Here is a 24,126-nt window from a genome sequence, read left to right as displayed (position 1 = left end):
ACAAAAATCAACTATTTCAAACAGCAGGACTAGATGTTACAAATAATGATTACCATTCTTCTGTAGTGATTGTGTCCACCAGGTCCATCTACAAAAGCACCCACATACAAAAATTACCAACAAAGTTATCTTTATTCGCAAGTTTGACCAAAGAGTGTGCTGTTTATTCACATCATTTCTCTTGAAAGGTAAATTTTAACAAGCTTTGCTATTGCTAAATGTCCCATGAAAAGTGATGCATTCAAATTCTCCTTGGGATAATTTCTTTGCGATGATCATTCTTTCCGTGAGGGAATGATTTTTAAACTGGTCTTTAGACAAAATATTTTTTAGTACTCTATCTGCTGTATTTACATCAGGCAAGGAGAAGATTTTAAATTAACCACCTGAAGGCGAGCACAATTGGGTAATAACAATAAAAATTTCATTCCAGAATATATTCTTCCACTCCGGGATTGTTGGTTACAGCAACAAACCTCCATCTCTATGTTTTCTCATGGTATCAGATCCATGAGGAAGAAGCCCAAGTGCATGAAGCTTAGAGGTGAGAACATTTGAAGGAGATCTCAGTTCAGACTTGCAGAAATTGACTCCTACATCTGAAGGGCATGTACCTTTGCAAGAAGGAAGATACCTAGATTCAAATAAGTGTGCCATGGTGGAGTAAGGGATTGTATCAATTGCATCTGTGTTGTTAGGTCTATTCCAGGATCTTCAGTCCAATGGCTTCACATGTGCTAATCCCAAACTTCATAGAGGCATACAAACTGGATGGGGATAATTACCCTATCTGGAAGGTGAAGCTGCAAAGTCACATGGTGACAAGGAAGTTAGGGAAGGTAACAACAGGAGGGGATCTTAAACCCCTGAACACAGTGGATGCAATGGGAAAGGTAGCAATACATGCAAAACCATATGAAGTAGAAGAGCAGGAGGGAAAGGATGCAGAAGAGGTGTCAATGATCATCGGGAACAACAATAGACATGGTCATTCTGCACGTTCAGTCGGCATGGATACCTCGAAGGCAGCATGGAATATCTTGAAGGACCTGTACGAGATAAATAATACAAGGATCCTCAACTACCACAAAGCACTGCTATCTCAAGATAATTCTTCCAACTCATCCAGTCTTGTGTGCTTAGAAAGTCTTCTGAGAAGATAAGACCAGCTCACGTAGCTATTTCAATTACTGTAATAATTATGTGCTTCCCCATAAACCTTGCAGTAGTCAATGTTAACAATACCCAAACCCCCCTCTTGTATTGGGAGCACGCAATCACCTATTCACCATAGGAGGATGGAGGGAGATGACTAGCTCTCTACAGTGAGGATAGTTAGGGATCATCAGGAGTAGCGACCTAGTTCAATCACCTATGCTTTGTGTTAACATGCTACCGAAGAGCTTAAGAACCATTTTTACCAGCATCATGACTTCAGAAAGGTCAAAGCTGCTCACTTTTGAGGAACTGTGGGTCATGTTGGTACAAAAGGAGCCTAGGGCAAAGATCTACGATAGAAGCGCGGCAATGACAACGCCATTGTTACACACAAGTCAAGGGTAAAAGCTCAGGAAAGGGAAGGCCTAACAATGTCAAGCCTTTAACAAAAAGAAAAACAAAAAGCCATTGTTGCACACAAGTCAAGGGTAAAAGATTAGGAAAGGGCAAGCCTTTAACAAAAAGAAAGACAACAAATTTGATGACGAGGCAAGATGAAGAAGAAATGTTTCTACTGCAATGAGCTTGGACATTATCCGAGGGACTGCAGAAAGAAGAAGACCAATCAAAAGGAGTCGTCTAATAGGAGTCAAACCCAGTGGCTAGCATGGCAACAAAACAAGAGAGCTTTTCGTGGTAATGCCTCCTAGTGTTGCCAAGATCACATATACAGATCTAGGTGAGCCTAACGTAATGTCTAACATTGAGAGATGGTCCAATGAGCCAGAGGAACTAGGGGCCTTTGTGTAGTTGCTCAAACTGTTGTTCTAAGAACAATGCTAGCACCACTTGTATGAAGTACTTTAGGAAGAATTTCGGGGATCAGGGTCGAGGTCACTAAAGGTTGCAATATAGAGTCACACATGGATGTAAAGGGTGCCTCTAGGAAGTAGCTTGTTTTCAAAGCAAGTAGTCAAATGATTGGATCCAACAGTATGATATATTCTATGTGCATTAATTCAAACTTCATTGGGCACATGATTTTGCCCTATTTTTCTTTTAAGTATTGAGAGAATGTAGGGTGAAGGCACTCCTAGCACACAAGGGGAAGGGAAGCCTTGTTGCAGAGGCCATCAATGTCTCCTTCATGAGAGCTCTCAAGGATAGTGATGATTGCTTTGAGGAGCGTGATTTGCTGACAAAGATAGGTGTTTCAAGGTTCAGTTGCAAGTTGTTGGGAGTAAGTAAAAGTGAGCATGTTGAAGCCTTTAAGGTTTAGGCGGGAACCTCAGTAGATCAGGATAGTATGCTAGTGCTCGAGGGTTGCTCAGGTGGGAGCTCATTAAGCGCTTGTGGTTCAATATTTGTACAGAGTACTTGGTGATGGGGATCTATGCAGATCACCCACAAGGATGTAACATGCAATGGCTAATGATCATGTCAATCGTAGTAAGACCTTTAAACCTTTAGCGAGTCGTCTTCAATGTATACCAAAAAGAGGGGAGTAAGGGGAGTAGGGGGAAGAGAAAGAAAGAAAGAAAGAAAGTCTATTAATGTCCACTGGAGACCAAAAGGTCTATGGGACAGCAAGAAACCCTCCAGTACATCTGCTTTAGGGAGGGCACATGGCAGCTCCCAAGGAGTGTAAAAAGCAACCCATATTATTTAGAGTACCTACATGATAGTTTGGAAAAGTAAACAGCCATACATCAGTTTAAGACTGAGAGTCTTTTGGTTTTGATTTAAACTCTCTGATTAGTGCTACGCCTTCACGGTAAACTGCCCATTTTCCATCCTTTCTGGCAGCCCTGACTTTAGCTAATTCAGTTGCCTTAATCTTGAGTTGAGCATGTGTAAGCTCCTCTGCTATCCATACTTTGGTGCCCTTCAACTTGTAAGATTGTTGAAGAAGCTTGATCCACATATCTTTTGACTTTAGTGTAAGGATTGCATGACCTTTATAGTGCAAAATAGAAGCTGGCCTGGAGTCATCATCATCTTGCTCATTATCATCCACCCATTCAATGTTGGGCAAGCTTGCTTTGATACATCTAGCTTCGTGTTCTTTAATCTCTGCTTGAATATCAGACTTACTTGCTTTGTTGTCCACTTCCACAATCACTTCCTTCTTAGCAGTTTGTACTTCAGTGTGAACAAGATCTTTGACTGTAGAGACTAGATGTGGGGTAGGGGGGGAATCCTTACAAGATTTTACAGCCTCATCAATTATTGCGTGCTTACCAGGCCCTTCCAGAATGTGAGATAAGGGTTGAGAGATAATGGACTCGACAACCAATTGGGTCCCTATATCAGCAGAGGGCCCCTTCCTACAATTGTAAAAGAGTTGGCTTCACCTTGGAGAACTGAAAACACAATGCTGAAATACACTCTTCTAGAGGACCTTGGATTGCTAGACAAAGGCCCAAAAACCTGAGAAACGGATCTAACCAATGATCGAGGCCTCAATGCTATCCACACGCCGATGTAGATGACTCCGTGACACTTAGAATGAGGTTTGTGCTGTTCGTGGACAAGTAGGTGTCTACGTGAGTGGGGGAGACAAACTGAAAAATGAATGAACTGAGAGAGATGAATGCTGAAAGATGGAACTGAAAAAGGCTGCTGCAAAAGTCCTCGGAAAATCTCCACTCACTGCTGCCCAATGTGGGCCCTTACTGCATGGAATGTCTGCCCCTGATTGGCGAAGGTTTGGCATTGATTCGCGGCAAGAGCAGGGCTGCAATCGCGTGGCAGCAGGCTGGAATAGCAGGAAAGCAAGGCCAGGAACTGCATGACTGAAATGGGGGGCTGAGGCCCCTTTTATAGGGCCTGGAACCAGCCGATTGGTTCAGCCACTAGCCAACCTGGTCACTGACTGTCCTGGTCAGGCAACCTGGTTGGCCAGCTGACCTGGTCAAGTCAACTGGCCTGACCTGGCTCAGCCTAGTTTGGTCAGCCCAAGCTGGCCAAAATGGCTTGCCCACTAACCTAACCCTAGACCTAACTAACCTAGGCTACAAACACCTAACCTATGCACCTCTCGATGGGTACAAGTAACTTGGACTGTCCCTAAGGGCTGGGAATCCGACCTATGTAGCTCGTGTCTGACTCATCCTTGGACTAGGGCTCACAATGTGGCCACGGCACACATGATTCGACAAAATGTCCTAAAATACGTTCTACTTTTGTACATTGTTCACGCTTGATGATGAACTAGTGTGTCACAATGCACCCTAGTGCAAGGGCGTATGTTGCATTTCCTCCTTAGCTTGGTGGTAGATACATAGCCTCCAAGTAGTGCGCCAATATATAGGGAAACTCCTGGAAGAATCCTTCAACGAGCCAAACTGGTGTAACTTTCCTAAATCTGTGGTCTGGACCCATGCTTCCATTTTTGAAGGAGAATCTATTCCGGCTCGATTACTTGAGCTTTATCAATCCCCTTCGGCTGTTGATCATCTACGACATCACTGACTGCTGGTCCAATATAGGGCTTCATCCACTAGACGTGAAAAAGGTTGTGCATGATCCAACTGCCTGGTAATTGTAGCTTCATGGAGATATCATATCTTTTTTATAATAGGAAACAGTCCAAAACTGCTGAAGGAAAGCTTGGAGCATGCTTGCTCACTTGCTTCCACCTTTGCTTAACAATGTGTAAATATAGGCCCAATCTCTATGGGACTTATTCCCCTAGAGCATGTATACTTCCTCTACTTTGCCTAGTCTTAACTAACTCAATGATCTCGGCCATAGTCTCTATGGTTTTGGTGGTTTCAAGAGACGGAGAAACCATCCGAGTTAAAAGGGATGAGAACCGGAGGCCAAAAGCGGCGTCATAAGGTGCGTTTCCAATACTAGATGAATGTGTGTCATTGAAGATGGCCTACACCAATGGTATGTATTGTTCCCATTTTGATTGGTGTCATGAAAATATGCTTGAGAACATCAAATGATAGCTCATTATAGATTTTCGTCTGCCGATGGAATGCATTGGATAGTTGTAACTTCGTGCCAAAATTATCAAACAAGACCCGCCAAAAGTGCAGAGTAAACTTGGGGTCCCAATCTAAGGTAATTGTGCGAGGTAAGCAGCCAATGGGGTACAAATAACGGATGAACATGCGAACAATATCCTCTCCGGTAGTCGTCTGTTTGCAAGGTACAAGCATACAAAATTTACTAAAGCGAACAACAATCGGCATGCGTTGTGTATTACGTGTATCTCTGGGGATGCTGGAAGGGCTCTTGCGAAGTCCATGGAAATGTCCTAAAGGGTCCTTTGGCAATGGGCAGTGGCTTGAGTAAGCCTGCTGCCTTAAGTTTTGACAAATTTGACAACTCTGAACATGGCAGTAAATGTCCTTCCGCATCCTTGGCCAATAAAACAAGCGCTCGATCTTCTCCAAAGTGCTATTGATGCCTCTTCAGCCTCCTGTAAGGAAAGCATGTGCATCATGAAGAAGTGACTATCTTTTATCCTTGAGGACACATAACCTGTTCTTGTAAAAGAGCACTGGTAGCCAACTAATATTGGGTGCCGAACTCCTCAAATTCCATGCTATCGAGATCCTTCCCTTGAATCTTAAGCATAGTAGCACCCTGAACGGTCTGAATGGAAGTCTTGTGACTAAGTGGATCAGCAATTGTATTACTTTTGCCAGGTATGTACCCAATCATGCCACCAAATTGCTAAAAAATCTGACTCCACTTGGCTTGTCGATCGCTACATTGAGAACTAGGCTTGCCTAGAGCCAATTAAGGACTTGATATGTTAAGCTGCAAAGGTCCGACCATAAAGAAAGGGCTTCCAATGCTTCTAGCCTAGCACAACAGTTATGTCCACTAATCCTTGTTCATCCCCAGAAAGTGTGGAAACGATATAGGAGAGGTGCCATTGATTCAGGCCACCCTCTCTCCCATTCTATATAAGAGAGAACTTCCTCTCCACTCAATGGAACATTTTCCCATTTAATTCCCACACTCTCTTCCATGGTGTCCTTCTCTCCCATTCCCCAACAGTACCAACAGCATGTTAGAGATAGGCCACATGGGCAGACAGAAAGGGTGCCACGTGGGGCAGATATGAGTATGCATGAGGAAGCTTGCCATTGTAACAAGGAGAAAGCCTAACTCACTCTCTCTCCTACTCACTACTAAATATATTGATATAATAATGCACTCAAAACACAAGTGGAACTGTGAAGTGAGTGTGAGAGTCTGAGGGAGGAATATAATGGGCCTCTGAAGAGGAAAAGAATAACTGAAATGTCTTGCCCAAAGGGCTAAACACAACTGTCAATAACTGAAAGGACTAAGTAGTATATGGAGGGGATGAACCCTCACTACAAAGAGAAAGGGAAATACTCTATGGAGGGACAAAACCCTCACTGCTGAACTGCATGTTGATGGAGATAAGGGACTACTCTAATGTAGAACCCTAACTGCTGCTATTCAAACTGCCCACGCCTGTAGAGAAACCTATAGATGCCAAGACTAGGGCAGATTTGCTGCTCCCTGTACTAGGCTTGAACCTGATCTCATGTTGCTAGCTGAGGTGGTAAAGCCCCAGACTGCTCTGAAGATGGGATGAGAAATGAGGCCAAGGGGGCTGCCTTTTATAGGGCCCTTGGGCTGTAGTGTTAGAATTATTGCCATATTCTAGGCAATGACCAATGTAATGTAATAAGTGGGTCAGGGGCACTTTTCCCTCTTTAGAGGTTTTTTCCCCTAACGACAATTAGGATCCCTAACTACAGTTAGTGGTTAGGATAAGGTTTCGTCACTTAGACAGAACCTTCTCTCCTTTGTAAGTTGTACACTCTCACTCTATTTAATTTATGATTTGCTCTAGCTCTCTTACTTCCTACATTTCCTTCATTTGGTATCAGAGCGAGGTTAGCTCTTGCATCTCGTACTTGCTCCCGGACCCCAGCTCCTACAACCATCTCCCGCGCCGTACAGCCCACGCTATCTCCATCTGTACAACTGTATAGTCCGTACCGTACAGCTCCCATCGCCATCAGTATAGCTTCCATCATCGTCCGTATGGTCTGCCATCGTCAAACCGCATGCCCGTCTCTAGCAACATCGACATCTGTACAGCTGAGTACGAAATCTATATTGTCTACTCATCGTCATCCGTACAAGTGCGCCGTACAACTTGCGATGTACTTGCCCGTACAATTGTACGGTTCAGTACGGTTCTGTACCGTACAATCCGTACTATACGGACTGTTCAACTCCCGCGTGCCTCGAACTCCCTACCTACAGCTACCCCATTTAGTTCTTGCGTGCAATTAGGGGCTCTTAGTTTTCGTGCCATTGCAGGTGACAGTTGTAGATTGCATTTGGGGCTTTTGGTTTTGCTTGCAATTTTTCCAGAGAAATTTCGGGCTTTTGCAGACAATTTCAAAAATTTGGGCTTTCAGTCAATTTGCTCTCTTTCAGTTGCAATTTCTCGCAAGAATTTGGGGCTTTTGGCATTCGGATGCAATTTTGCAATGTACAAGCTGTTTGGCATCTTAGCAAGCAGTTTTGGACTCATATTGAGTGACATTGCAGACAATTGTCATTTTTGTAGTGTTATTTTGGCACATTTTGGGCTTTTGCAAGACATTCTGGTTGTATTTTGAGCCTTTGATTGGCTATGACAGCAAGCTGTCATTGTGGACAGATTTTTTGCAAATTTGGATTGTGCATCTGAAATCCCAGGAAGGGATATTTCTTGTCACATTTTCTGCATTTTGTTTTCCTTGGTAGTTATGGCTCAAAACAAGCCCAATGAAGTGTTTGGCGTCCTCACACAAGAGGATAAGTTGGATGGAACCAACTACTCCTAGGAGTTTTATGGTTCGCAATCTTGTAGTTGCCAAAAACTTATGGGACTATGTGAATAAGGATGACACAAGACCAGAGAATGTGGGACTTGCCACTCCTCTCCAACAAGGAGGAGGAAGGGGTAGAGGACAAGTTCAGGGTGCAGGACAAGTGCTAAGTGCAATGGCTGTTGCAGTTGTGCCTCCCACACAGGAATAGAAAAGGTGGGATTCAAGTGATGCGCAAGCACTTTCAGTAATCTCTCTTTTTTGTCAAAAGGTTTATTATCCCGCACATTCGGTCATGCAAGACCTCAAAGGTAGCATGGGATATTTTGGAGAGTATGTTTGCAGCCCGCAAAATGATGCCAGGGTCTCTTTCCTAAAGAGAGAGTTATCGCATACTCACATGGATGAGGGTGATTCAATGTCTGATCACCTCACCAAGCTTCAAGACTTGAGACAGCAATTGTTGAATATAGATGAGATTATTCCTGATTCAAAGATGATAACCACTACTCTGAATTCTCTTCCTAGGTCTTATCTCATATTTCACACCTCGCTCAATTGGTCATTGAGGGGGGGTGGCAACCCTCTCACTTTTCACAAGCTGATACGACTCTGTTGTAGGAAAAGAAAACCACGGAGAACATGGCTTCACGGGCTGATGAGCATGCCATGCTTTCGAAATTCAAGCCCAAAGGGAAGGGGCAGCATGTAAGTCAGCATAAAGCTGATTTTGGACAGCCTTCTCACAAGGCTAAGAGTGATGCAGAGAAGCCCAAGAAAAAGGGCATTTGTCATTATTGCAAGAAGCCGGGTCACTACATAAGAGAATGCAAGAAAAGAATTGCCAAGGAAAAGAAAAAGGATTCAAGCATGGCTATCTCAGATTCAGCTCCTCATGCACATGATGGTGGTGATGCTTCAGCCAACTTAGTGGAAGAAGGCTATGCCTTTTTGACTTGCATTTCTGATTTTCAGGTGGTTGCTCTGGATACTACAGCCACATCTAAGGATGACTCTTATGCTTTCTTGACTTGTAGCTATGACCCTTCAGAGGATGCATCTGCTTTCAGTGTCAATGAGACACTGAACACATGGTGTTTTGATAGTGGTGCCTCCAAGCACAGCAGTTCCAGGAAGTGTCTTTTTGCCTCTCTGCATTCACCACCCGTTGGAAAAAGGGTGACATGTGCCAACAATTATTCTTATTCAGTTTGTGGTGGGTGAGATTAATCTTACAGCCACAGATAGCACAAACTTCAGAATTTCTGATGTCCTTTATGTGCCTGGCATTAAGAAGAATTTGCTTTCAGTGTCATCTCTCAATAGAGGAGGATTTCAGATCATCTTTGAAGATGACAAATGTGCAGTCTGAGACAGGGAGAATGACTATGCCTTGAGGTTGTCTGGCACTCTATTCCGTGGTCTTTTTCAGCTTGACATTTATGAGAAAAGACCCAATCGTGAACTTATAGTATCCACTCCCACTGCTGCCATACAGAATGCAGAGTTATGGCATGCCAGATATGGGCATATGAGTTAAGGAAGCTTGATGACGATTCAGAAACATGCTATGGTTGATGCTTTGCCTCCCTTGAAGTCACCTCCCCCTCATGCCTGTGAAGGGTGCATACTTGGGAAGATGCACAAGTTTCCCTTCAAAAAGGATGGTGCAGTAAGAGCTGTTGGAAATTAAACTACACTTGGGTCTATGGTTTAAAGAAAAAATCAGATGTGTTTAGGCATTATCGACACTTTGTGGCCAAGGTTGAGAATGAAACAGGACTCAAGGTACAGACACTACGAACAAATAGAGGGGGGGAGTATATGTCTCATGAATCTGAGGCTTATTTGAATGAGAAAGGCATCACACATCAGCTTACAGTGAGACTGACCCCTCATCAAAATGGCAAACCTGAGCGGAAGAATAAAACTCTTATGGAGATGGATAGATGCAAGCTCACGAGCAAAAAGTTGCCTCACAGGTTTTGGCTTGAGGGTCTCATGTGTGCCAACTATGTTTTGAATCGGGCTCCCACTAATGGTTTGAAGACAAAGACTCCCTATGAAGTTTGGCATGGAGAAAGCCTTCACTGGAACATTTCCGTGTCTTTGGATGTGTTGCATATGCCCATGTGCCTGTTGAGTTTTGACATAAGCTGTCAGACTAGGCACGTAAATGCATATTTGTTGGATATAGTGCAGAGAGCAAAGGTTACCGTCACTACAATCCTGCAACATGCAAGATTTTTGTCAGCAGAGATGTAATCTTTTCAGAAAATTCAGCACATACACATGCTGAATTCAATATGCCAGCTTCTTCCACATCAGATGATGTTTTTGAGGGATTACTACCCATTGCTTTGGGTTCCGCATCTAAAACCCCTGCTGAAAATCAGCATTTACAGCAAGCTCCTCCTTTTCCACATGCCTCGATTCAGCCACTGGCTGATTAAGTTCCTCCACAAACAGTGGAAGATGTTGTCAGGCAAGAGATTACAGAAATACACGCAGCCAAAACAGTTCCGAATTGGCTGTTCCAAACTCTCACGAAGAGTAGGCTTGATGCTCCTTAGCCTCGCAGAATCATAGTGCATCAAGGCACGAAGGGGGGGCTCTTTCCGTGTTGAATCAGCTTATGCAAGTACTCTTCTTGATGAGGAAGAGCGGGATACATTTTAAGAAGCCTAAGACAATGTGCATTGGATGCATGCTATGCAAGATGAGTTGTAGGCTATTGAGAAAAATCAGACCTGGAATCTTGTCGATTTGCCACAAGGAAAGAATGCCATAGGTACTAGATGGGTTTTCAAAAGTCAAAAGAAGACCAGATGGGTCCATTGGCAGGTACAAGGCACGGCTGCTTGCAAAAGGCTATGCTCAGAAAAAGGGCATAGATTATGAGGAGACATTTGCTCCTACTTCCAGGATGACCACGATTAGATCTGTTATTGCCATGGCTACACATTTTGTTAGGAATGTTCATCAGTTGGACATAAAAACAACCTTTCTCAATGGAGATTTGTTTGAAGAGGTTTATGTCAAGCCACCTCCTGGCTTTGAAATTTTGGGTGATGCACATCAAGTTTGCAAGCTGAATAAAGCATTGTACGGACTGAAACAAACCCCACATGCATGGTACTCCAAAAATTAATCCCTTTTTACCAGCAAAGGGCTTCATAACAGTCCACCAACTAAAACCCTCTACATCAAGAAGGATGGGAGGGATATTTTGGTCATCATTCTTTATGTAAATGACCTACTGCTCACAAGGTCAAAATTACAAATTTCAAAGCGGAATTGAAAGCCACATTTGACATGTCAGATTTGGGCATGTTACATTTTTATTTGGGGATCCAGTTCTTACAAGAGACTCGTGGCATCATTATGTATCAATCCAAGTATGTGCAAAAGCTCTTGGATAGGTTCAACATGCGAGATTGCAAGCCTACAGCCACTCCATGGAGCCAAGGCTTAAGCTTACTATGTATGATGCAGGTGATTCAGAAGATGCCACACTCTATAACCATGTTGTTGGATGCCTCATTTATTTGTGCAATACACGGCCCGATATTCAGTTTGCAGTATCTCAGGTGAGTAGATATATGCACAGCCCAAAGACAACACATTGGTAGGCTGTAAAACGCATCTTCCGTTACTTGCAAGGCACAAAGTCTTATGGCTTGATGTTTCCCAGGGGGGTGACTTGCAGATGCATGCTTACATTGACTCAGATTGGGCTGGAGATTATGACACTAGGCAATTCACAAATTGTTTCTTTTTGGGACATGCTGGCATTTCTTGGCTAAGCAAGAAACAATCTACTGTGGAAACTTCCTCATGTGAAGCTGAGTACAGGGCAGCTTTCACAACAACAGTTAAATGTGTGTGGCTATGCTGCTTATTTGTTGATCTTCATCTTTCATTGGAGGGTTCTTCTCCAATAGTCAAAGTGCTATAGCAGTTGCAAAGAATCATGTGTTTCATGCTCGCACGAAGCACATTGAGTTTCATTATCACTATGTCAGAGAGAAGTTGCATGCAGGGGAGATTAGTATGATCTAACAACACATGACAATGTTGCAAACATCTTCAACAAAGCACTTCCAAGTGAGAAGTTTAAGGCATTTCGTGGTGCCCTGAACTTATCTCCTTTTGCTGATTGATCATTTCCTTGTACATCATCACATTGGCACTGCAAGGGGGTGTTAAAATTATTGCCATATTCTAGGCAGTGACCAATGTAATGTAATAATTGGGTTAGGTGCACTTTTCTCTCTTTAGAGGTTTTTCCCCCTAACCACAATTAGGATCCCTAACTACGGTTAGTGGTTAGGATAAGGTTTTGTCACTTAGACAAAACCTTCTCTCCTTTGTAAGTTGTACACTGTCACTCTATTCAACTTACATTTTGCTCCAGCTCTCTTGCTTCCTGCATTTCCTTCACGTAGAACTGGCCGACCAAGCTGGTAGGTCAACCACCCTGATTCTTGCCCCTGCCCGACTGATCCGACTGAATCTGCTGCTATTGGAACCTCCGACTGCCACGTGGCTGCCACACAGCACTACTGATGGGTGTTGCTGATGTGGTGCTTGCAGAGTGATATGGCAGATGCTGTTGATGCTAACGTAGACCCTACTGTGTTGTTGCATCTACATCATGGTCTATGTCATGGCCATCATAGAAGAAACTATCATCGGGGCCTCTATGGCCATTTTCTGTTGTGTTCAGGCCTGGGAAGCGGATCCTGCCTCTCCACCTATGTTGGACATGCCACTAGTACTCATGATGTCCTTCCCAGATCTTGTCTGTACCATAAAACAGTGAGGCTATCCCTGAATTGCAACTCCCTATCTCAGGAAAGAAAATCTGAAGCTCTAATACCAATGTAACAAGGAGAAATCCTAACTGACTCTCTCTCATGTTCACTACTACCTACTATCTGAACTGATAAAATAATGCACTCAAAACACAAGTGGAACCGTGGAGTGACTGTGAGAGTCTACGGGACGAATATAATGGGCCTCCGAACTGGAAAATAATAACTGAAATAAAATCTTGCCCAAAGGGCTGAATGCAACTGTAAATAAGTACTGTATGGAGGGGATAAACCCTCACTACAAAAGAGGAAGGGAAATACTGTATGGAGGGTCACTGCTGAACTGCATGCTGATGGAGATAAGGGGCTCCCTTAACTGCTGCAGTCTGGACTCAACCATGCCTATAGAGGAACCTGTAGATGCCAAGACTAGGGCAGATCTGCTGCTCCCTGTTCTAGGCTGCTGGCTGAGGTGGTGAAGCCCCAAACTACTCTGAAGATGGGATGAGAAATGAGGCCAAGGGGGCTGCCTTTTATAGGCCCTCTTGGTCCCTAGAACTGGCTGACCATGCTGGTAGGTCAACCAACCTCATTCCTGGCCCTGCCCGACTGATCCGACTGGATCTGTTGCTGTTGTAACCTCCGAAAACCACGTGGCACAGCTGATGTGGCACCGGCAGGGTGACATGGCAGATGCTGCTGACCCTGAAGTAGACCCTGCTGTCTATACCTGTGGCAGTCCATGTGGCTGCCTATGCAATTGCTGATGTGGCTGCTGCTGACGTGGCTGGCTGCGTGGCAACCTATGTGGCAACCAGCATGCCCACAGCTGTGGATGCCCGTGACAGCCATGTAGGCAGCGTATGGAACTGTTGCAGAGTCCCCTAAAGAGGGCAGAAGTGCAGACAGTGGCTGCGGCATATGCAACACCAGGAGCATCAGGTTTGTGGCTGCTCAAGGGTTATTCATAAGCCCAAGACAAGGTCAATTGATGGGATCTCATCCTCGTTTTCATGTTCCTTCTTCTACTTGACCTGGCCCAGTTCCTCTTCTTTTTTCTCAAAAGCTAAAGACACAATCTGCCAACTTCCACCCTACTTCACATATGTCTCAGCCTTCTTGACTTCCGTCTTTTCCATTCTTGTCTTTGCTGAAATGTTCTCTCTCTTCTTGGATCCCTTGTTGAGTTCCTTGATGGCCCCCATAAGAGGAAACGTACCAACTGGATATTTTGGAGCCATGTGGGAAATCTCACAAGGTTCAAACAAGCTCACCAAGCTCAAGGCAATGGTTGAGGGAGCACAAACACCCTAGAGGTTTAGGAAATGCTACAAAGTTGGCCTGGGGCTAACTTCAAAGCCAATTGTGAACAATGGGAATGGGACTTAGATGGAGGAGACATATTAGTACTAGATCCTTTTTTATCATGTAGATTTGCAAATAAACATGAGATGCTTTTTACGAGCCTTGCATATAGGAGGACTCCTTTCTTGTTGGCATATTTACCTCTTTCCTTCAGCATATCTTTTGGGTTTTCTTCCCAAAGTCTAAGGATGATCTAGAACTAATCCTGAACAAAATGACAAAGTGGCTCAATGCTTGTGTGGTAGTAGGATACATGCATGGCCACCGTGCCTTGATTGTTTTTGTCAAAGGATGGGTGTGCAATATGTGGAACTAGGAAACACTTTATTGTCATCAAGATACGTTTTCTGTGAAATGGATTCATGGTCTTCCTATTCAAGAAGCCTCAGATGGCTAGTACGGTGGTTAAGTACGGCACTTAGACCAGCAGGTACCAGCCTTTGTCTATCCAAATGTGGAATCTGGGCCTAATCCATGCAAGCATGCGACTGTTGTACACTTGGCGCTACTGCCGATGTCAAAGGGTAGGAGCATTGCTGAAAGGTCCCACGTTATCAACACAATTAACTTAGAATTTCAATTCACCATAACAATAAAGGAAATATCACAACCATGCATTAGACAAACAGAACTACAAAGGAGTTAAGGCTCAGAAGAGGACAGAATACCAGATGGCAGGTGAACAAAATCTCACACCTCCCACAAGGGATGAATCCCTGGCATATCTCTATCCTTTATAGCAGAAAAAGGGGACACAAAGTTTGTAGACTCCAAACAGCTCTCTCTCTCTCTCTACTAGTACACACCAAGGAAAGAAGTTGGATTTGAATTTAGCACTGTGTGATTCCTGTGCTACGTCTTTGTTTATCTTCTGCTGCAGGAAGTGTTGGCAAGCAACCTTCACCGCTGTTTTCTAGCAAGAATATAACCAATTTATCAATTGAAATCCTACAAAATATCTTCCAAAACTATCTAGAACCAATAGATGATGATTGAGCAACAGCCTCTACCAAACGAGTAAAATCAATAACGATCCAGTTTCCAGTATCTCAACAACTCCTGGGCTTGGAATGAGGAAGAGCTCATGGTAAGTTAAGTAAAATACAGAAAGGCTAGCAAGGGGAAAAGTGTCTCCTTCAAATAGCAATAAGAGTTACAGAAGGAAGCAAGAGAGAGCGACTCACAAGCTGCAAAGACTAGAATGTGCACATGACAGTTGCAGGTATAGCAAGGAACTGGCAAGAGGAGGTCACAATTTTTCAGAAGAGGCAACAGGTGATATACTTGACGATCTAGCCAAGCCTCAAGGATATGAAAAAATGCAGTGATCCATTGTCCCGGATGCAGGAGGAAACTAATTCTAACCTATAATTATACCCGCACTGAAAGATGTGTATACTCTGAACTAAAGCCTATGACCCAGGTCGTGAGAGTCTTGCCAAAAAGAAAACCTTTAAACAAATCTGTAGCATGTGCACAAAATAATATGAATGTAGCAAGAAGCAATAAATAAACAAACATCAAAAAGTGTCTAATATATAAAATAAAGTGTATTTGGAGGTTACACTTATCTCCTGTAGTGACATCAGGTATGTCCTCAGCCACACTGCCTGAGAAACTCCGACTATCCATTACTGGCTCTAGAGAATCCAGATCTATAGGCTCCTTGGTCCATCTCTCAATATCTTACATCACCATAGCAGCATCGCTGTCTGCATATGCATATCTAACATCAGTGGTGCAAGATGCAACCGCTAGGAAAGCAACTTCTATTACCAGATGTGATTCACCCGACCCTGATTCTTCCTCTGTGTTGGACCGGCCTCCTTCTTCTTACGCAAAATTTCCGAATTTGTCAAAATAGAAACACTTCCTCTTTCTTGTCTCCACAGTCCAAAGAGTCCATTCCCTCATCTTGCCGAATCCTTGTCATTGTCTTTTTTCATGCGCTTACCCTTTCTAGGTTTACCCTTACCATTGGCCTTGGGTTTGCCCATGTCAACCCAAAGGCCCTCTTACCACCAACTCCACCATCTCTCCTAAGCCGCCTCCTAAAGCAACAAAGGACCCTGTTCCTCGAAAGTGAGACGCTTCAATTGTTCTCCAGCTGTAATGGTTGTTGCGACTACCACCAAAATCTTCTTGAAGCTTACGAGCATGGATGGCTTGGCTAGTGTCCACCTTACTGATTATGAGCATGGATGGCTTGCTGGTTTCCACGTTGTCCCCACCTGCTGCCAGCTTGTGAGAGAGATTCCAGGGGCAACTTTACCACGCTTACAGATCTGCTAGCAGTTAGAGATTTGAGGCTAGATTGAATCTTGCAGGATCTGTGCGAGACCAACAGGGATCTGTACGAGACCAACAGGGATGATGAAGGATAGTCTATCCATGACCTCTTCGTCAAGGTGAAAATTCTTTGGGGTTAGCTGCCAGCAGGTGGTGACAAGGTGGACACTAGTAAGCCATCCATGCTCGTAATCTTCCATGAAGGATAGTCTATACATGACCACTTGGTCAAGGTGAAAATTCTCATTCCTTTGGCAAGCGGCCAAGAAGCGCAAGCTGTCTATTTGCCAATAAAATGGCTGGTTATGATGCTATTCTCAGCGAATGGTGGCTTTATAGCTGTTTGGTTTTTTATTGCAAGATACCGGAGGTTATGGCAGTTGTAGTATTTTTATTTGGCCTTTAAATTCTTTGCATTCCCCCATTTTGTCGAGAAGGTTTAGATTGACGTTTGGCATGGTAGAAGCATCTTTTTCCCACAAAGGGAGAATGTCTAGATTTCATCACGGTAGTCTATACGAGCTTTTAATCTGAGTTCGTTCTTATTCTATCCAAACCAATTATTTTGACGTTGTGGAATTTGCCCCGTAGTGCTGTACACAGAAAAACGTGCTTTTAAATATTTCCGGCGTACTAGGTTGAGATAAAATGTGTTCGTTAAACGTTAGATTTCTGGAGCCTGAAGTTGATGCTACGAAGCTAATTCAAGAAGGAAGCTCATACCTCACACTTGACGTGAGTACCGAGTGGATAGGGAGAGGAGAAGAGGCCATGAGAAAGCAGTAAACGATCGGAGAAATCTGTGCGCAAGAAATCTTGCAGCTCATGGAAGGAGAGGGCCTGACCCATGGCAAGGTCCAAGAAGAAGTGAAAGATTTGCGTGTGCGTGATGATCTACTTAGCAGAGAGAGATCCAAGCCAGGTGGCAGTACCGACTATGACGGCCAAGTGGCAGTACACTTTTCTTTTCCAACCCCGTCAAGGTCGCCCCGTCGTCTCTCGGGAACAAATCTCCACCGTCCGATCAAGGCAGCCTGACGAGGCAGACCAGACATTGGGCCAGCCGCCACATGCCACGTGGCGACGTTCCCGCTTCCCTTGACCACCGGAATTCTCTTGGCTTCCTCCCCGGAAAGGGCTCCCCCATGCCCCTTCCCTACTCCTTCACATGTGAGTTCAACATAAGGACATTTTTACAAATTTGTACCACTGGGGCATCCTATAGCATCATCAAAGAAGACTGTGCCAAGTGGGTTTGCTAAATCTCAATATAGAAAGTTGCTGGATTTTGCAACTATCCCGTAGGTGTTTCTAACCTCTCCTCGCCAAGAAAAGTTCCAAATTTACACATCCTTTAAATTTTTTGTCATAAGGGTAGTTCAATCGGCACCCTGTGCCTCTTGTTTTTAAGAGAGAGATATTTGGAGAGGGGTATCATAAAAAACATTTTGAAAAGAACTTATAGATTTGTATTAAAAAACATTTTGAAAAGAACTTATAATTTGTATTAAAAAAGGGGTCTCTCTTAATCATACAATAATCACAGATAAGGGATTCGAAAATAGGTCTTGAACACGTGATATATAAGGGCTTACATATCGGGACTCCCTCGAAGGTAATGCTATAGTGGAGAATTGGATTCTCCTTTGTGACTTTCCATGTGTAATTTTTAATTTAATAACCCAACACACTGAAAAAATCATGTGCTATTCACGAAAACAAAATCATGTGCTATTCACGAAAACAAAATCATGTGCTTTCTCCATCCACTCTACCACTATGCTAGAAGGCAACACTCACGTGCATCATGCAATCTTGTTAAGACTAGTGTTCATAGAAAACCTACAAAGCATTACAATGAAACCACAAAATCTTCAGTTTCACCTCATATATTTCATTTTGCAAGTTTACTCAAATTGTTCTTGTAAGGCTTTTATAGGCATCCGCCTTTTAAGATTGAAATTGCCATTTTTATGAGTTTGCATTCTTAAAACATGTCTGTTTTCCAGTGCACTAGAATATAAAATCAAGGTTTTCTAAGTGCTCATGGTGAGCGCATGCGCGCGCACACACACACAATATATATATATATATATATATATGTGGGTGAAAGCAAGGTAAGGTGTCCAAAATAGTTGTGTCTCGGCGGACACGAGTTATGAAAGCACAAAAGCAAAGGAGTTCTATTACGTGCAACCATAAATTTTGTTACATGCAATCGGAACGTGGGCATCTACTGTAACTTTAAACCGTGTTGATGGGACCCACCCAATTTAATCTGTTCTCCCGCTGTGTTTCTATTTATCTCACAATTTGAATCTACTACAATCTTACATCTTGTCTCTCTTCTTGTCTCTCTAAACCTCGACGTTAATCTTCTACGCTTCTTGTCTGCACATCCTCCTCTCTGCCCAAGCACAATATGGAACCTTGCAACCATTGCCCCGTTGACAAGATATGCATAGTTTCTAATATGTAATGTGGAAGATTTTACGGTATCTTCGGTATCTTCCCCTCTCTCCCAATCTTCTACATCTATTCTTGCCTGCACATCTGTAACTCACACGGTTTATGGGACTTGGCAATGTTCTAACATATACTGTTCATTGCAATCAGAGCCTTGTCAAAGATATCTCGCCAGAATCACAGATTATACGAAAATATGAAGCTGACAGGAGACAGGAGTGAAGGAAAAGAAAACTAGCAGCACAAACCAATGACCTTTCAATCGACATTGAAGCAAAGAAGAAAGAGACTACAGGCGAAATAGTCAATATTATTTTGCAATTGTCACTTGCTTTTGGTAGGAGAGACAGGTTAGAAATCATTCAATCAGTGATGAATGACGAACGCATTCTGAAATGCCTTGATGACCAACACGTCAATAATTTCACAATTCTATCAGCATTAAAGAGGTCCTTACAAGAACTAGAGAATCCCAAATCAAACATAGAACTCTTTGTGAAGTGAAGCATACAAACCATGGTAGTGGCATCATTAAATGAGGATGAAATTTCTATTCCAAGAGCTCCAAGAGTGCTGATATAGCATAGACAACGTGAGTCACATAGCATACATGGTGGGCTTTATGCCAAACATTATGCTATATGGTATACTTGGTGAGCTGAATAGCATAAACCATGTGCTATGTAGCATACATAGTGTGCCCCATCTACGTATACTCAAAAAGTGTGCTCTATAGAAGATTCAATGGGCTAAAGAGTAGAAATAGTGTGCTCGGTAGCATATTCAACAGCTTGAATAGCACAAAGAGTGTGCTATCTAGCATACACATTGTGCCATGTCTATGTGTAGTGAAATTGAATGCTTTATAGCCGATTTTGTGGGTTTAAATAGCACAAACAGTGCACTGTATAGCATACATAGTTCCACATCTATGTGTACACTCAAATTGTGTGCAACATAGCATATTCTGTGGGGTGTATAGCACACACAATGTGCTATGTAGCAGACTTAGTGTCCCACAACTATGTATACTAAAACTATGTGCTATATAGTTGATTTTGTGGTTTGAATAGCTCACTGTTTGAGCTATATGGCATGCAAAATTCCACATCTTTGTCTGTGTGCTACATAGCATATTCCGTGGGATGTATAGCACACAATTTGCTAACTAGCATACCTGGTGTGCCACGACTATGTATACTCAAACTCTATGCTATATTATAGCACACACAATGTGCTATATAGTATACCTGGTGTGCTGCGACTATGTATACTCAAACTATGTGCTATATAGCTGATTCTGTGGTTTGAATAGAAGAAACAGTGAGCTATATAGCATGCAAAGTTCCACATCTTTGTATGTGCTACATAGCATATTCTATGGGCTATATAGCCCACACAATGTGCTATATAGTATACCTGGTGTGCCACGACTATGTATACTTAAACTATGTGCTAGATAGCGGATTCTGTGGTTTGAATAGAAGAAACATTGAGCTATATAGCATGCAAAGCTCCACATCTTTGTCTGCGTGCTACAAGGCATATTCTGTGGGTTGTATAGCACACACAATGTGCTATATAGTATGCCTCATGTGCCACGACTATGTATACTCAAACTATCTGCTATTAGCTGATTTTGTGGTTTGAATAGCGAAAACAGTGAGATATATAGCATGCAAAGTTCCCACATCTTTTGTGGTTTGAATAGCAAAAACAGTGAGATATATAGCATGCAAAGTTCCACGTCTTTTTCTATGTGCTACATAGCATATTTTGTGGGCTGTATAGCACACAAAATGTGCTATAGAGCATTCCTAGTGTGTCACAACTATGTATACTCATACTATGTGCTATATAGCTAAATCTGTGGTTTGAATAGCACAAACAGTGAGCTATATAGCATGCGTAGTTCCACATCTATGTCTATGTGCTACATAGCACATTTTGTGGGGTGTATAGCACACACAATGTGCTATATATCATTCATGGTGTGCCACAACTATATATACTGAAACTGTGAGCTATATAGTTGATCCCATGCTTGGAATAACACAAACAATGAGCTATATAGCATGCATAGTTCCACATCTATGTTTATGTGCTACATAGCATATTTTGTTGGTTGTACATCACACACAATGTGCTATATAGCATTGATGGTGTGCCATGACTATATATACTGAAACTGTGTGCTATATAGTTGTTTCTGTGCTTGGAATAGCACAAATAGTGAGCTACATAGCATAAATAGTTCCATGTTTTTGTCTGTGTGCTACATAGCATATTCGATTACTCATTGTCCTGAAGTCTTTGTCTCCTCTTCACTATGTTGGGCATCTTCATCTTTGTCTCCTCATTTTCCCTAATGTCTAAAGTCCCAATCCTCATGGCACATGAAAAAAAAGCAATGACAAACTGCCTATGTTGTGTGCTAGCCTTTAATGAAATTATAGATCTTTTGCAGTACACTTTGGCAGCTAGTGCAACAAGATCAAGAGGAAGAGAGGATTAAAAAGAATATTACTATCTTCTAAGTGTACCTAAGTGTACGGGAGATATCTAATTTTGCCAATCGCCTCAACTGTGAACCTTGTTGGATTGAGTCAAGTCTCCTTCATACTTCTAGTGCTAGGCAGGGTTTCTCATTTTCCAATTCCATATTCTTTTTATAATTAAAAAAATCCATGTTCTCCACACACACACACACACACACACAGAGTCTATTAACATCCAAGGGAGACCAAAAGGGCTATGGGACCACAAGAAACCCTCTAGTACATCTATTGTACGGATGGCACATGGAAGCTCCCAAGGAGTGCAAAAGCAACCCCCTTTATTTAGACTATCTACATAATAGTCTGAAAGAGTAAACAGCCATACATCAGTTTAAGACTGAGCGTCTTTTGGTTTTGATTATGTGTTGTGTGCTAGCCTTTAATGAAATTAGAGATCTTTCCAAGTACACTTTGGTAGCTAGTGGAACAAGATCAAGAGGAGAGGAATACAAAGAATATTACTATCTCCTAAGTATACTCCTAAGTATACGGGAGATCTATAATTTCATGGAAGCATGTGTTGTGTGCTAGCCTTTGATGAAATAATAGATCTTTCCAAGTACACTTCGGCAACTAGTGGAACAAGATGAAGAGGAAGACAGGATTACAAAGAATATTACTATCACCTAAGTGTATGGGAGATATCTATAATTTCATGGAAGGCTATATAGTGGGTTTCTTTTCATGTGCTGTGAAGATGTGGATTGTCATATGCTACTTAATGCTACTTTGGACCTAAAGTATGATGCTAGGGACTTGCTTTTCAAGTCCTTGAAAACAATCATCATATCAAAGGCTTTTTACCCAAGTCCTATCCTCTCCAAGTTAATTATCTGTGTACATCATTCAAAGCCATAACTAGGAAAGGCTATTCTATTAGCTTGACTATGCAATTGGCAGTGGGAACAATGAAAGATGAAGCCTTGTGAGGTAGGACTTGCGGGTTGAATAGCACAAATAGTATGCTATATAGAATACATGGTGTGTTGTGTCTATGTATGTTGAAATTATCTACTATACAGGTTTGAGTAGCACAAACAGTGAGCTATATAGCATACCTAGCTCCACATGTATGTGTGCACTCAAACTCTATGCTACATAGCACATTTTGTGGGGTGTATATCCTTGTATAGCACAAGTAATGTTGTATAGTGCATACATTTTGTGCCCCATCTTTGTGTTTTGAAATTGTCTAGTATGTTGTTGTAGTGTGCCACATAACATATGCACTTTGCTCTTTTATTGTCCATGTAGATAGACTTCTTCAAGGCATTCAAAGCTACATATTCAAGTATTTGTATGGGTCTAAGGTCCTTTGAGAAGTTGAAACCTTACTTTGTATGCAAGCTTAAGGGTAGAAACACATGTTGCTGTGTATATCACATTCAAATGATATACTTGAAAGAAAGCTCTTAACCATGTTCGCACAGCTGCATTTGGTATACATGGAGTGTCATGCTCTTGTCTTTGCAGTATATGCCTTTTATCAGTAGGAGTAGGAAAATGTGGTGCAAAGGAGCATGCCTTTAGTAAGGTCACACAATTGTGGGAATCTTGTGTTTGTGCTAAAGGCAAAGACTCAACATTCCATGATTATGAGTGCCTCATGGGAGAATGTGAAAGGTGTGGTGTACAAAAACTTGCAATCTTCCCAAATGAAGTAGCACATGAGCGAAAAAACGTGATGGTTCAGGTGTTTGAGGATATCAATGCTAGGTTGAACAAGAAAGGGGAAAAAAAAAGTGCAAAGTTTTATTGGTCAAGGAGATGCCAGTCTCAATGGCATGTTATCCATGTTAAAGAAACACGCAACACTTTCATTAGACACAACTTCATATACAAATGGCAAGCGGACTAGTTTAGGGAGTGTTTGAAGAATTTCCCTTCAGATGTCATTGTGTCTCCTATAGATTTTGCAGAGAATTACTCGTTCAAAGTCCAAAATGAAATTCAATCCATGCATTGGCATTCAGATCAGTGTACAATCCTTATTCATATTACTTATCGCTTTGTGGATGACCAAATTATTAAGGAGTTTCATTTCTACATTTCTGATGGTAAAACACACTACAGTCTTTTTGTACAACATTGCCTTTTGCTTCACTACTGCAAGTGGCTTGAAGAACAAGGGGTATAATTCAAAAGGCACTGGGTGTGGTCCGATGGAGCAGCATCTCAGTTTAAAGCAACAAGACCCATTTACTTTGTTGCCAGATTCTTTGCACTGACCAATGTTGAGATGACTTAGAACTTCTTTGGATCAGGCCATGGCAAAGGAGAACACGACGGTGCAGGCACAGTGATTAAAAGGGCGCCCTTACACATGAGAAGCTCAAGACTGATGGTGGTGTGGTGTTGAAGCAGGCAATTGATGTAGTGCAATTTTTACCAAATCCATTGAGTACTACTGCATCTACTAGTTCCAAGCGTAAGGAAGGACCATCCAAAAGAGTGTTTTGGGAGATCAAGTTGGGTGAAGTGGATAGAAGCAAGACATGGGGTTGTGCAAGGGTGGAGGGGTCTCGAGGATTGCATAGCATTCAAGGATTTTGCAAGCATGATGCAACAGAATTCAAGAAAAGGGAATTGTCCTGCTATTGCCATGCATGCATGCACAAAATGTGGAGATCATGTGAGAACAAGTCC

The 24,126-nt window shown here is 42.5% G+C and overlaps 1 protein-coding gene across 1 annotated transcript in view; it reads right to left on the bottom strand.

The window, feature by feature from the left end:
• LOC147885453 (protein serine/threonine kinase) overlaps positions 1–17,305 on the bottom strand; it is a 121,064-nt gene extending 103,759 nt beyond the window's left edge. Inside the window, exons 1-2 of the mRNA XM_087396413.1 lie at positions 17,180–17,305; positions 54–88 (exon numbers count right to left, since the gene is read on the bottom strand). Of these exons, the coding sequence (XP_087252539.1) occupies positions 54–88; positions 17,180–17,305 (161 nt within the window). The remainder of the gene's footprint in view (positions 1–53; positions 89–17,179) is intronic.
• Positions 17,306–24,126: the final 6,821 nt, after the last annotated feature.

The sequence above is a fragment of the Dipteris shenzhenensis genome, chromosome 25 (assembly GCF_047967505.1).
Source record: "Dipteris shenzhenensis isolate YYH24624 ecotype China chromosome 25, Dip_SZ_1.0, whole genome shotgun sequence".
Taxonomy (NCBI): Eukaryota; Viridiplantae; Streptophyta; class Polypodiopsida; order Gleicheniales; family Dipteridaceae; genus Dipteris; species Dipteris shenzhenensis.
Note: the sequence above shows the minus strand (reverse complement) of the source record. Positions and strands in the feature narration are given on the sequence as shown.